The following is a 16,003-nucleotide window of genomic DNA, read 5'->3' on the forward strand; positions in this document are numbered from 1 at the left end:
TTAAAATGAAAGCAATCAGACAGAAAGGAAATAAGGAATAAAGCAAAAATCAGTGAAATAAAAAATACATAAATAATGTCAATGAAACCAAAAGTTCAATCTTTGAAAAGATCAGTAAAATGGATAAACCTTTAGCTAGACTAAGACAAAAAGGAAAGAAGATACAAAAACAAACAAAAATCAAATAGGCATCACTGCCAATCCTACAGAAATAAAAAGGATTCCAAGGAAATATCTATCAAAAGCCACACTATGCCATCAAATCTGCAATATACATGAAATGGACATACTGTCTGAAAGACAAAAATTACTATAATGAATCAATAAACAGAAAAACCAGAGGCACCTGGGTGGTTCAGTCGGCTGAGCCTCTGACTTTGGCTTAGGTCATGATCTCATAGTTTGTAAGTTTGAGCCCCGCATCGGGCTCTGTGATGACAGCTTAGAGCCTGGAGCCTGCTTTGGATTCTGTGTCTCCCTCTTTCTCTGCCCTCCCCCACTCGCACTCTCTCAAAAATGAATGAATGTTAAAAAAAAAACAAACAGGAAAAATGTGTAACAAGATATTTAATCAGTAAATGAAAATCATCATCCAAAAATACCAGCTAGGCTTAAAGGGCTTCACTGGTGAAATCTATCAAATTAATAAAAAAGAAATAATACTAATCTTTCATAAACTCTTTCAGAAAACAGAGCAGAAGGGAAGACTTCCCAGATATTCTATGAGGCCAGTTAGCAGATTAATGCCCCGCTATGAGAGGAGACACAAAAATCCTTAACAAAATATTAGCAAACTGAATCCAGCAGCATGTAAAAGGATTATGTATCAGGATGATGTAGAATTTTTACCAGAATGCAAAATTGGTCTAATACCTGGAAATCAATTAATATAATTAATATAATGCACTATCTTAGCAGAATAAAGGAAAAAGTCTGTATTTTCATCTTAACTGAAACAGAAAAAAAAAATCAATCATGATAAAAACAACATATGAAATAAAGTTACAAGGGAATTTCCTCATCTGACTAAAGGGTATCAATATAAAACTTAATAGCTACTGACATTAAAGGCTGTTTTTCCCTTAAGATTAGGAAAAAAGGAAAGCTATCCTCTCTTACCACTTTTACCCAGTTTTGTAGTGAAGTTATATAGCCAGTGCAATAAAGTTAAAAAAAAAAATTAAAGACACAGAAATAGAAAATGTTTAGACTTAGATAGAAAGTAGGAATTAAAACGGTCTTTATTCACATATGACATGACATGTTATGTAGAAAATCCTAAATAATCTACAAAAACAAACAAAATCTCAAGACTATAGAACAATGAAAGTATCTTGTAATTCTGAAGGAATAAAAAAAAAATCACCTGTATTTTTTATACATTAGTAAGGAAGACTCTAGAATAGAAATTAAGAGAACAATTTCATTTACAATAGAATAAAAAATGAAAACACTTAAACTAAATTTAATGAAAGTAGTAGTGTAAGATTTGTACTTGAAAAATCATGAAAAACAGCCAAGAGAAATTAAAGAATATCTAAACAAGTGGAGATAACAATCTATATTCATAGATTGGAAGATTCAAAATGTGAAAAATGCAATTCTCTCTGCATTGGTCTATAGAGTCATATTCTCCATCAGAATTCCAGCAGGCTTTTATGTAAAAATTGACAAGCTGGGGGCACCTAGCTGGCTCAGTTGGTTAAGCATCCGACTCTTGGTTTTGGCTCAGGTCATGATCTCACAGTTCATGAGATCAAGCCCCGTGTTGGGATCTGTGCTGACAGCGTAGAGGCTGCTTGGATTCTCTCTCTTGCTCTCCTTTTGTCACACCCCTGCTTGCACTGTCTCTTTCTCTCTCTCTCTCAAAATTAAGAAATACAAATTTTTTAAAAATTGACATGTTGACTCTAAAATTTACACAGAAATACAAAAATCTATAATTGTCACAACAATTTTGAAAAAGAACAAAGTAGGAGGATTTAACACAACCTAATTTTTTAAAGGTACTCTAAAAAAAGACAAGTAAGCATGGAATCTTATACATGGAATCTAAATAAGCCAAACTCAAAGAAATAGAGTAGAATGGTGGTTGCTGGAGGCCGGGGAATGACAGAAATGGAGATATGTTGGTCAAAGAGTACAAACTTCCAGTTATAAGATGAGTAAGTTCTAGAGATCTAATGTACAGCATTGTGACTATAGTTAACAAAGCTGTATTTATTACATACTTGGAAGTTGCTAAGAGAGTAAATCTTAAATGTAATCACCACCACACAAAGAAGGTGCTTACATGAGACAAGTGAGGTGTTAAGTAACCTTACTGTGGTAATCACTTCACATCATATATGTGAATCAAATCATCACATTGTACAACTTAAACTTACAGGTCCTACATCAATTATGTCTCAAAGCTTTAATCAATACAGATGGTATGGGTGTAAGGACAGATTAGAAAAATCCATAAATTAATCTTTGCATTCATGTTCATTTAGTTTTCAAGAAAAGCTCCAAGGAGGGGTACCTGGCTGGTTTAGTCAGTAGAGTATGGGACTCTTAACCTAATCTGGGGGGTCATGAGTTGGAGCCCCACATTGGTTGTACAGATTACTTAAAAAAAGAAAAAAAGCTCCAAGGCAATTCAATTGGAGGAGGGTAGTATTTCACCAAATGGTGCTTGGACAAATGAATATCTATACGTAAAAAGTGGACTTATACCCTTATATCCAAAAAATACACTAATAGTTAACTGTATATATATTTTAACTTATAAGATTAAGTTATTGAATTTCTAGAATAAAACACAGAAAAAAATTTGGGGTTAGGAAAAATGTTCACAGATATCAAAAGCATGTACACAGAAGAAAAGTGAGTAAATTACTTCATTCAAATGGAATACTTTTGCTCTTCAAAAGGTAAGGTATCATTAAGAAAATGAAAACAAAGCCACAGGCAAGAAAAAAAATTGCAAACCATTTATGTGATAAGGGACTTGAATCAAGAATACAAAAGTACTTCTACAAAAACCCTCTCAATATTGGTTAGAATAAACAGACAGAAAATCAGTAAGGATAGAAATTACTTGAACAACACTAACAGATTTTGACCTAAAAACAAAAGCACAGTATGTAATTTTTCCTGAGTAAATAGAACGTTTCTTAAGATAGACCATATTGTGGGTCATAAAACACAACTCAATAAATTTGAAAGCATTCAAATTACACAAAGTATGTTCTCTGACTACAATGGAATTAAATTAGAAATCAATAACAGAAAGTTCTCAGATGTTTGTAAACTAAATACTTTCTTCTTGTCAAGGAAACAAGTCAAAAAGGAAATTAGAAAGTATTTGAGCTGAATGAAAATGGAAACACAACATATCCAAATTTAGGGGATACAGCTAAAGCAATACTAAGAGAGATTTATAGCAGTAAACTCTACTGTTAGAAAACAGGCCTCAAATCAATTACCCCACTTTCCACCTTGTGAAGCTAAAAAGCAGAGTAAATGAAACCCAAAGTAAGCAGAAAAAGGAAATAAATAAAATTGCAGAAATCAATGTGATAGAAAATAGAAAAATAATAGAGTTCAATGTAACCAAAATCTTATTTTTTAAGAAAAATAAATACAATCGGTATGAGAGATGTGAAACCAATGATATTTTATGAACAACTTTATGCTGATAATTGTTGAATATAATTCAACAACGCAGATCAACGTATCATTTTCTTGATACTGAAAAGACTTATATCTATTAAAGAAATTTAATTTGCAATTAAAGACATCCCTACAAAGAAAACACTCAGTCCCAATGGTATAATGCCTATGTGAAAAAAAAATATATTATTAAACTCTTCCAGATGATTAAAAAGGAGATAACACATTGCAACTCATTCAACAAAGCCAGCATTTCCACAGTACCAAAAGCAGTCAGAGACATTCAATAAAATTAAAAGTTAAGAGATACACATCTCTCTTGGGGAGCCTGGGTGGCTTAGTTGGTTGAGTGTCTGACTTTTGATTTTGGCTCAGATCATGATCCCAGGGTTGTGGGATCAAGCGCTGTGTCAGGCTCTGTGCTGAGCGTGGAGCCTACTTGGTATTCTCTCTCTCCTTCTGCCCCTATGCCCCTCCCCCTTGTTGATGCACATGCTCTCTTCTCTCTCTCAAATTTAAAAAGAAAAAAAATTTAAAAAAAGATCTATATAGATCTCTCTTGAACACAGAACTATAATTCTTAGGAAAATTTTAGCAAATTTATTTAGAAAGAAAAATTTATCATGACTGTGGGTTTTAGCCAAAGAATTTAAGGCTAAGATTATAAAATCAACCAATTTAGTTCACATTAACAGTCTTAAAAAAGAAAAACCATATATACCAACCTCCACAGATGTAGAAAAGTATTTGACAAAATCCAAGATTCATTTCTAATAAAAAGTCTCAGAAAACTAGGAACAGAAGGGATATTTCCTCAATCTGATAAAAGGCATATGTGAAAAACTTATTAAAACTCATGAAACTTATGAACACTAACTAGGCTTAGTGAAAAAAGTCAGATGAAAACAACAACAAAAATCAGGAATACATACTGTATAATTCCATTCCTATGAAATCCTAAAAAAGGTAAACAGTTAGCAAACTGATAATTGATTGATTCTGGGGAGCAGGGGAAGACTGGAAGAAAGGGAGGTAGGGAGGAATTACAAAGTGGCAAGAGAAAATTTTTGAGGATGATGGATATATTCCATTATCTTGCTTGTGGTAGTTGTACAGGTGTATATATGTCAAAACTTAGGCACTTAACTGTGTCTGACACCAACTCTTTTTGGGTTCCTGGACCCAATTTGAATTTGGGGCATGGGTTTTTGCCTGCACGCACTCACACACCAACAATACCTACTGGTTTCTGAGAATTCGGCTCAATTCTGACACTATCTACCTGGACACAGCATCAGACTCTACAGGTTAAGAGCTCAGTCCTTCAAGATTGTCCTCTATCCTCCACTTCAAATGCCAATCATAAGCCCTAGGCTTTTTGTTACCTGTGCTTGTGACCCATGGGCTATTAGACTGGAGGTTCCAACCACATCCTCTTTATATTCTTTTAATATGCAAGAGCAGCTCATAAAACTCAGGGGAACAATTACGTTAACCAATTAACTAAAGGATATGATAAAGGATTTGAATCAAGAGCCAGATGAAGATATACACGGGGCAAGGTATGGAGAAAGGGCACATAGCTTTCATGCCCATTCTAGGTGTGTTACTTTGTTTGTGTTCACCAAGCTCTCTGAACCAGTCCTTTGGATTTTTATGGAGGTTTCACTGAATATTCATGACTGACTAAGCCACTGCCATCAGCTGATTCAACCTTCAGTCCCCCAGCCCTCCAGTGGTTGGCAGGTATGACTAAAAGTTCCAAAGGACCAAATATATAGGTCTTATAAAAAATTATATAACATGTAATTTGTTTTACATTAATTATACCTTTATAAAGTTATAATAGAAAAAGACTACATGGCAAATATATGGAAATTCTTGTTTTTTAAAAATTTTTTAATGTTTATTTTTGAGAGAAAGAGTGACAGAGCATGAGTGGAAGAGGGGCAGAGAAAGAGGGAGACAGAATTTGAAGCAGGCTCCAGGCTCTAAGCTGTCAGTTCAGAGCTCAATGCGGGGCTTGAACCTACGAATTGTGAGATCATGACCTGAGCCTAAGTCAGACACATAACGGACTGAGCCACCCAGGCGCCCCTGGAAATTCTGGCTTTTTAAAAAATTAACTTTTCCATAACTTACTACATGTGTAGTTTATGAACAAAAGAGAATATGAAATTATAATCAAATATTCCATACTGAAATTAAAGGCCTTGGTCCTATTTTTTTTTTTTTTTTGGTGAAATAAAGAGTTTTTCATATAAAAAAATAAAACAGGCAGAAGTAAAGCAATAACAGAGAAACTCAGGAATGAGGAGAGCTGGAAATGGTAAATTTGTGAGTAAATATAAATAATTTTGTTTTCTTATTCTTAAGTTTATTTAAAAGACAGGTGGCTTTTTTCCTTTTCTTTTTTTTTTTTTAATCGATTGGTTTAGTTCCCCAAATCCCAAACATCTCCAACTTCAGGATGTGTGTCCCTATCAGGCTATACAGTCTCTCTCAGTATCTTTTTTTAATCAGCTATTAAACACATTTTCCCAGTGCGTTAAAGAAAAAAAAAAAAAAAAGGTTTATTTATTTTGAGACAGCATGAGCAGAGAAGAGGCAGAGAGAGAGGGAGAGAGAGAATCCCAAGCAGGCTCTGTGCTATCAGCACAGAGCCTGACACAAGGCTCGATCTCATGAATCATGAGATCATGACTTGAGCAGAAATCAAGTCAGACACTTAACTGACTGAGCACCCCAGATACCCCTTCCCAGTGCATTGTAATCTTCCAGGTTTCTTCTAAAAGTTCTATTATTCATTCAAGAAGTTAGGTGCGAATTTATTAAACTTGCCTAAATTTCCTAATACTACAGCAGATAGTCACAAATTACTAGATAACAGCAAGCTAACTTCTGGTGCTGTTCAGTAGTTCATCTTTTTTTATCCTTTTTACTTTTTGACCCCCTTCACCCATTTTCCCCATCCACCCATTGGCAACCACCAATCTGTTTTCTGTATCTATGAGTTTGTCGTTGTTTTTAGATTCCACATATAATCCACAGTATTTGTCCTTCTCTGCTTGAGTTATTTCACTCAGCATAATGTTCTTGAGGTCCATCCATGTTGTTGCAAATTACAAGATTTCATTATTTTTTAATGGCTGAAAATATTCCATTGTATATATAAAATTTCTTTATCCATTCATCAACCTATAGGTTATTTTCATATCTTGGTTATTATAAATAATGCTGTAATTAACATGGGAGTGCATATCTTTTCAAGTTAGTGTTTTCTTTTTCTTTGTATAAATATCAAGAAGATTTAAAAAAAAGGTAGGGGGTGTGTGGGTGGCTCAGTCCGTTGAGTGACCAACCCTGGATTTCAGCTTAGGTCATGATCTCATGGTTTGTGGGATTAAGCCTCACATCAGGCTCCATGCTATGCATGGGTTTCTCTCTTTCCCTCTCTCTGCCCCTCTCCCACTCACGTGGCGTGTTCTCTCTCAAAATAAATAAGCATTAAAAAAATTACCAAGAAGATCAAACGTCTTTTTCATACTCTGAATTAAAACAAGACGTTTAAGTTAAAATATCAAACTACATTTCTTTTTTTTTAATGGATTTCCCTGTTTTAACTAACTTTTTAAATTAACTGGCCAATTAAAAGTCTCAAATCTATCTAAAAACAGTGCTTCTATTATCTGTGTCTATCTACCTAAACATACATCATGCCTAACTAAAAGAACGTAGCAAGTTAATGTAGATGATTCATTAATTCTCTGTGAAATATGCTACTTAATAATGTAGTCAACAATTAAAAACTTCACAGAAAGACTAAACTGGCTTGCAATGGAGCATGACAAAAATACTTTGGTTCTATTTTCATGTGTATAGATGAAGGTAAAGAAGAGTTGTTGATTATTTACAGAGGTGCCCTTTTTTTGTCAACTTTTCTCCCATCTTCAAAGATGTATTTTTAAAACACTCCTGGTTAATTTGACCGTGAAACAAGATGAGTATCACAGGACAGGAAGCAGGGCATTGAATTTTTTCAAATATCAAGACAATCACATCTTATTAAGGCCACATTAATTTAATGATATCCTATTAATAAATACTCCATCAGTATAAATCCAAATATACTGAATGCTTCTAACAATATATGATCTGAATTTAAAAGAGTATGGCAGTGTTACAATTTCTTCCACAACAGGGGTGCCTGGGTGGCTCAGTTGGTGCAGCATCTGACTCTTGGTTACGACTCAAGTCATGATCTCATGGTTTGTGGGTTTGAGCCGCACATTAGGCTCCATGCTGACAGTGCAGAGCCTGCTTTAGATTCACTCTCTCCCTGCCCCTTCCCCACTTGTGCTCTTTTTCTAATAAACTTAAAAACAAAAAACAATTTCTTCCACAACAGTAGTATGACATTTATTTAGCTTTTAGAGCCAAAGCTGTTTCCCAAAGAACAAAACAAATAGAGAGTTTCCTATTTTTATAATTACCTAGGACTACAAAAAAAGCAATAAATTATTTAAGTTAAAAATCTAAGTGATTTTTAAAATTCCTTACCGGTATCTATGAACAAATATACCCTTAAAAATAGAATTCATCATATTTTCAATTTCATCCTGGTTTTCCTGTAGCTGAAATGAAAAAACAAAAAAAGTTAAATCCTGATCATCTTATTTGAAATGAACAGTTCCAGTTATTTTTAATTCCCAGTTATTCCCATTCTGAATAATAATCAATCCTGTTTTTCACTTATTGTGCATCACTTGTTTGAAATTACCAGTACTACTGCATTACTTCAAGAGCTTTACTAAACTGACTTCAGAACTCTTTGTCTCTCTTTACACATACATACACACAGTAACTAACAAAAGTGTGATGTGGCTAAATGTGGCCAGATTCCAATATCCAAAATACTACCTGCTTTGAGAAGAAGCCTCAATTTCTGTCTTTCTGTCTTTCTTTCTTTCTTCCTTTCTTTCTTTCTTTCTTTTTAAGAAGTCTCAATTTCTATACCTCTTCCAACACAGTCAGGCCCCTGGCTTGTTTTGCCTCTCTTGGTAACAGGCCATCCTTGATCATATTTGCCACTGTAAAAGAAACTTACTATTTGACCTAAAGTATCCAAATATTACTCTGCATCTGTTTAGCCCATAACTGAGGCTAGGCCAAGTTCCCAATACAGAAGGCATAATTGAAGATAGAAGCAATCCTCGCCATTAGTCATAGAATGCAGCAACAAAATAAAATAGTCTAGTAATGATATAAAATTCAGGAAATACTACTGATCATAGTTAAAGTTTGAGCTTATTTACTGCTCAAGAGGAACAAAAGCACTTATACAAAATTACATTCCAAGTGATATTTCTTATTATAATCTCTTGTGTAGTAATACTCAGTGAAATAATTTGCTTTTATTACATATAAGAGTGTGAGAATAAAATTCCTTCAGACTTACTCTTTTGCTGTATGCTTTATTTCAGTTTTACTGAAATAATTTTTTTATTTTATGTTTTATTATATAAAAATATAATTTATAAGAGGCATACAGTTTGGTTAATAGTACTTACTGACGCACAGTTCCAAAATTTACTTTCACAAAATTTCAAATATTATATATGATTGTAACTGTGTTCCTCAGAAATTCATATGCTGAAGTCCTAATGCCCCAGTACCTCAAACCTTATTTGGAAATAGGATTGTGTCAGATGTAATTAGTTAAGATGGGGTCATTCTAGAGTAAGGTGGGCCCTGAATCCATTATTATTGGTGTCTTTATAGAAAGCAGAAATTTAGAGACAAACACACACACGGAAGTCATGGAGAAACTAGAGTCATCTTCAACTTGAAGCCACTTAGTCTGTGTTGGTATCTGTTATAGCAGCCCCAGCTAGCACCCTAATACAGCATGGGTAATAATTTAAAATTAGTTTGCGTTTCGTGTTGCCTGTTATAACCCATTATTCATCAGTAATTTATTTGTAGCAATGTGATATTATTCTGTTTTCAAGTTAAAATACTGTATATTTAAAATTTGATTTCCTATTGGGCAAATAAAAATATTACCTACTAAAAACCCAGTTTAAAACACTTTCAAGATATATATATATATATATATATATATATATATATATATACACACATACATGAAAATTGCAGTGTAAAACTGAGACCAATCTTATTTATAGGAATGCCTTATTCATCAGCTAATAAGTAGTCTTTGGCTTCCTTCTAGAAGGGCAGCTTTGCTAGCACCCAGCTGTGACCATACTATTTATTATGCTTTCTGAATTCACAGCCTGATGATAATCTTTCTGAGTTACCTGACCCCTAGATTACCTTCTTTCAAACATAGGATTGTTTTATGATTCTCTTCAGCCATCAGACAGCACTCAGATAATCAATGGCTAAACATTCCAGTTTAATTTGAAACCTTGAGATCACACATCTGACTTAAATAAATAATTTAAAAAACATACAACACACTTGCTCCCTCCCTCTGTCCCTCTGTCTCTCTCTCACACACATAGCCACACGCAGCCCCATCAAAAACAAACAAACAAAAAACAAAATCACACATACCTTAAGATAGTATGAAACTTACCTCTTTGCGTTTCTGAAGAAGTAACTCCAACCTTTCATTGGCTCTCTTCCCAATCATTTTATTTCTCTCAGCTTCATATTGTCTTTGTGTGTTATCCTGATGAATACTGAGGTTTAAGGCAACATTCACCAACGCAGTCATGAGCTTCATGGCTATGAAATAAAGGAAGATTACGGTTTTCACCTATTAATCAGATTTTCATCCGTAAGATAACAAATGTATAATGGAAATGGGTGAAGGAAACAAACTAGTCAGTTTCTATGTTTTTACAACTCCGGCATAACAAATTAAAAAAAGAAAACTTAACTTTATAGAAATAAAGTCACGGTCTTAGGCTGCAACATAATTTGCTGTGCCTTAGTGTCTCTATAGCTTAGTTCACAACATTTTCCTCCTTAAAATCAGCTCCATCCTAATTAGCAGCAGGAAGAATTTAACACCCCCTCTTCCCAACCTTCAAACATGCATGTTAGGTTTTTCTCCTGCCCATGAGTTCTGTGTATACAATTGCATCTTTAATACCTTTAGACACTTCAAAGATGGCTTAGATATTTACAATCAATTCACGGCCCTTACCCACAAAGATGGTTTGTTCTCAGTGAATAGCCTAGCTCCCAAACCCTGAAATACAGATCCTACCAAACTCATTAATCAAAAATGTACCCCATGAACTTCTGATTGACCTATTTTCCTCACAGTGTTAATGTACTTTTAAATGTTCACTTGGATTTGCAAATCTTTAAATATTTTCAAACTTGTGTTTCAAGTCATCTGAAAAACAGGTATAACACAAACCTTAAACTTTTCTCTACTCATATTTATTTTCATTATTGATAGTGTAGAAAAATACTGACAAAGGACTAAGAATTTGTGCTGGTAAAAAAAAACTTCCTTTTTTTTCTTTCTAGGTTATTTATTCATCTGCAAGTATGAACGAATGTGCAGTTTTAAAAAATGAACTGATCAATGTTTTGGAATACTGATCCACTTATCGGCAAACATCCATAACTATATAGGAGCATGCATGTCTCTTAAAACTTATGATTTCCCTTTAAACACATCTATTATCTATATGCACGCGTGCGCGCGCGCGCGCGCACACACACACACACACACACACTATATATATAATGTTAACCTGAAACTCTGTCTGCTTTTTGGCAACTCCATGTTAATAGTGATTGCTGCCTTTAAGCTAAAATATAAGACAAGATGTAAACAAATATATTTAAGTTAGTGACTACTTAGAAATACATTTAATTAAAATACTTTTTCCTAAGATACAGTGTCTCACAATCGTAAGTTGAGAAATATTCTCATGTTTCAAAATACAGGCTAGTGATTTTACAATATTTTACACACTGTCAGGGTATCTGATGATACTGTGAAAGTTAAAAGTACTTTTTTTTTTTAAGTTTATTTATTTTTGAAAGAGAGAAAGAGAGACAGAGCACAAGCGGGGAGAGGAAGAGAGAGAGGGAGACAGAATCCAAAGCAGGCTGCAGGCTCCTAGCTGTCAGCACAGAGCCAGAGGTGGGGCTCTAACTCATGAAGTGCAAGATTATGACCTGAGCCGAAGTTGGATGCTTAACCGACTAAGCCACCCAGGCACCCCTAAAAGTACTTTTTAAATTAATCTGTATAAAAAAGGAGAATAGCTCAAAGAAAAGGGGGATCTGGGGCATTCACACTGCCCAAAGTCATGGAAAATAGTGTAATAAGAGTTTGTCCTGAGCATACAAAATCATACCCTTTGGAGTTTTAATTCAGGATATACCTCCAGGTCCCCAAAACAAAATGACTTATATGTCAAGGAGTTAAAAAGCTTTAAAATTAACACCAACCCTGGATGGAATTCCTTAGTGGAAGCTGAGACATAAATTTTCTTCAATTTAATGATTTTTGCTTTTAGCTACATATCTCCTTATGAACCCAGATCCCACACGCCAACTGCCACTGTGTAATGACCCTCTTCCCATCCTAGACATATAAACATAATGCAAAATGGTCACTATGTTTTCACAAAAAGACAGGATATAACAGTATTTACTGAGATAAAATGCTTATTCATCTGTAAAACAAATTTCAACTGAAATTTTCATTTCATTTACCAACAATTAGCAAATAAATGGCTACTGAGAGACTGCTAATTTAATGACACATACATAACATGGGGACTGTGATGTCTGAGTCCAGGGAAAAACACTCATTCCTACATAGAGTGAGCACTAATTAAATTTCACTGGTATTACTAAAGGAATTATTTTATAAATTAATAATCCTACAGGAATTCAGCCTGGTTCTGTGACACTGGCTATGAAGTAGTTTCTCCTTGTTTACCGAAGAGAAGAATACTTCATTTAGCCTTCAAATTTTAACTACTGGGTATAGAAGGGCAAACCTGTTTTAATGCTGTGCTACTCATAGTATGGTCTGCAAATAGGTGCTGACCACAAATGGTTTATTCACAGTTGATTATCAGTACAATTCGAAAGTAAGTTTTTAGAAATTTTCTTAACAATCTGACAATGATTGTATGTCTACTGACTAATAATATGACACTAAGAAACATATAATTCATTTGCTTGCATTTTACAGAAGTATTAGCTTGTGAAAGACTGGTAATTAAAAAACTAGCCTTAATACCACAGAGTTTAATAAAAACTTATTTAGTGCTTCCTCATTCACCTATCAATCCAGTATGTACGTAACCACTATTCTACTACAAACTAGAAGTACAGAAGTGAATTAGAGTATCTATCTTCATGGTTATTACATTCTTTTTTTTTTTTTAATTTTTTTTCAACGTTTATTTATTTTTGGGACAGAGAGAGACAGAGCATGAATGGGGGAGGCGCAGAGAGAGAGGGAGACACAGAATCGGAAGCAGGCTCCAGGCTCTGAGCCATCAGCCCAGAGCCTGACGCGGGGCTCGAACTCACGGACCGCGAGATCGTGACCTGGCTGAAGTCGGACGCTTAACCGACTGCGCCACCCAGGCGCCCCTATTACATTCTAAGTTAGTGAACATAATAAACTAATACAGAATATACAAACGAAAAAAGTATGCCAGTTAATAAAAAATCTATAATGAAAAATACAGAATTTTTTTAAAAAGTATGGTAAAAAGGGTAGTCACAGGCAAGAAGGCCTCTCTGCAGAGTTCACATTTGACCATTAAGTGAAGGGATGAGTATATGATTATATGACAGAACATTGTTCCAGGGAAAAGGAGTCCAAAGGTTATAAGATAAATTGTTATGAAGAGGGCACTCATAAAAGAGCAAGGTATTTAATGTGGCTGAAGCACAGAAACAGAGGCAAGAGATGAGAGTAAGAAAGAAATCAAGAGACCAGTTTACAAGAGTTCTACTAGAATCTAGTCAGAACTCAGGAATTAAATCTAAAGCAGATAAGACCCACCAGAAAATATGGTATGGGTGAGAAATAGTTTGATTTGCATTTAAAACCGCTGTGCCAACAGATTATAGAAGAGTAAAAGTGGAAGAAGGAAGACTAAATAGGAGAACACTAGGAGCTGAAAATATTTTGCCAAAAGTTTGGAATAATGATTCTCAAGTTGTTGGCTTTCAGCAACTCAGTACAACAATGGTGGCGTGAAGTAAAGTGTTAACCAATAGGTAGAGAGGTTCTGAAGATTTAGCTAAAAAAAAAATTATAGATTATAATGTAGGAAAATAAGATCAAAAGAAAAGACAAGGGTAATTAGAAAGCTTTGATTTTATTAGGTATCTAAGTGGAAATATCCAGTAGATATATATTTGAAGTCATCATCAAAGACATTATTTAGAGCAAATAAAACAACACATCATCCAATGAAAAATGAGGCATGATTTATGTGCTGAAAAAAAAAGCTTATCAAGACATTTGTTGATGGGGGAAAAAAAAGCAAGAAGCTTGTGAGTATGTATACAATGCTATCATTTATGAAAAAAAGGAATGTTATTTATTTTTATGTGCCACTCTTGTAAGCACTTTACACATACTTAGTCATTTATACCTCATAACTCAAACAAGTAAGTATATTAAAACTATTCTTTTTGTACATAGGAGAAAATTGAGACCAAGATCAGCTAAGAGACTTGAAAGTTACACAGCCAGCAACGGGGCAGAGACAGAATTTGATTACAGGGAGTTATGCTCCACAGTCCAAGTTCTTAAGCACTATATCACATACTGCCTCTCAATCAATATGTATGTGCTATTATATTCATAATCTTTGGAAAAAAATTTATGAGACTGCCAAATTTGGTTGCCTTCAAGAAGATAATTTGATAGCTCAGAGCCATGGGTGAATGACATTTTACCATATATATAAATCATATGACTATATTACCTCTTCCACCATCATTATTTTCTAACAAAAATAATAAAATTATGGAATTGGTTTTCACTTTATTCACCAAAGAGTGAATAAAGACAGGAAAGACAAAAAGGTCTGAAGACTGAGTTCTGAGATAATTCAGTATTTACAGTTTAGCTTTTTAAGATCCATTATGACAGTGTGTATTCCAGAGAACAAGTTCAGACAGTGACTTAAGAAGGAAGAAGTAGCTATGTCTACTGAGAGAGAAACATAATACCTGGGAGCTTCCCTGTGATTTGGACAATAAAGAGGTAACTGCTGACTAAGAACAGAAACACTGAAGTGGCAGAAACAGATATCTGACTGGAGTGTGTTTAAAGAGAATTAAGAAGACAAGACAAAAAGGAGTGAACATAAATAATTGAGATTTGCCGCGAAGAAAAGGAGAGTATTAGGACTGTAGGAAGAAAGGCATGAGGAAACAAGGGAGAATGTAATGGTCAGTCTTATGTATCAACCTGGCTAGGCTACAGTATCTAGTTATTGAATCAAATACTAATCCAGGTGTTACTGTGAAGGTATTTCATAGATATAGTTAACAGTGACATCAGCCAGTTTTAAGTAGAGGAGATACCCTCAATAAGGTGGTGGGTTTCATGTAGTCAGTTGAATACCTTAAGAAGAAAAAACTAAGGTTTCCTGGAGAAGGAAATTCTGCATCAGGGCTGTACAACTCCAACCTCCCTCTAGCTTGCTGTCCTACACAGATTTCAAATTTGCCAGTTCCCACAATTGTGTCAGCCAACTTACTGAAATACATCTCCCTGGCACAGACCCCTCGCACGCACCAAGTCTACTGATCATAGAGTGTTGGAAAGCTTCAGTTTGAGGGGAAACAGGATCTATCTTCATTCTTTTTTCACCCTTGGATCTAGCTTCTTTGAACAAACAAACCAAAACACACCTAGAATCTAGCTTCCTTTTCTGGGGGCTGGTGGGGGGGGAACCTCGTCTTAATATAGCCATTACTTGGAAGAGTACAACGGTCTTTCCTAACAATCAAATGCAGAAAGTAACCCAGACAAAATGAGAAGACAGGGGAATTAACCCCAAAAGAAAGAACAGAGAAGTCACAAGGATTTAATCAATGCAGATAAAAGTAAGATGTCTGAACCAGAATTTAAAACAGTAATCATGAGGAAACTAGCTGGGTTTGAGATAAGCACAGAAGACACTATAGAATCCTTTACTGTAGAGATTAAACAACTAAAAACTAGTCAGGCAGAAATAAAAAAATGCTATAACCAAGATGCAAAGCCAAATGAATGCAATGCTAATGAAGATGGATGAAGCAGAATAGCAAATCAGCGATACAAAAGATAAAAACTATGGAAAATAATGAAGATGAAAAAGAA

The 16,003-nt window shown here is 34.5% G+C and overlaps 1 protein-coding gene across 1 annotated transcript in view; it reads right to left on the reverse strand.

Annotated features, from left to right (window-relative positions):
• STAG1 (stromal antigen 1) overlaps positions 1-16,003 on the reverse strand; it is a 402,316-nt gene that overhangs the window by 135,027 nt on the left and 251,286 nt on the right. Inside the window, exons 8-9 of the mRNA XM_030330452.2 lie at positions 10,262-10,413; positions 8,218-8,291 (exon numbers count right to left, since the gene is read on the reverse strand). Of these exons, the coding sequence (XP_030186312.1) occupies positions 8,218-8,291; positions 10,262-10,413 (226 nt within the window). The remainder of the gene's footprint in view (positions 1-8,217; positions 8,292-10,261; positions 10,414-16,003) is intronic.

Source organism: Lynx canadensis, chromosome C2 (assembly GCF_007474595.2).
Source record: "Lynx canadensis isolate LIC74 chromosome C2, mLynCan4.pri.v2, whole genome shotgun sequence".
Classification (NCBI taxonomy): domain Eukaryota; kingdom Metazoa; phylum Chordata; class Mammalia; order Carnivora; family Felidae; genus Lynx; species Lynx canadensis.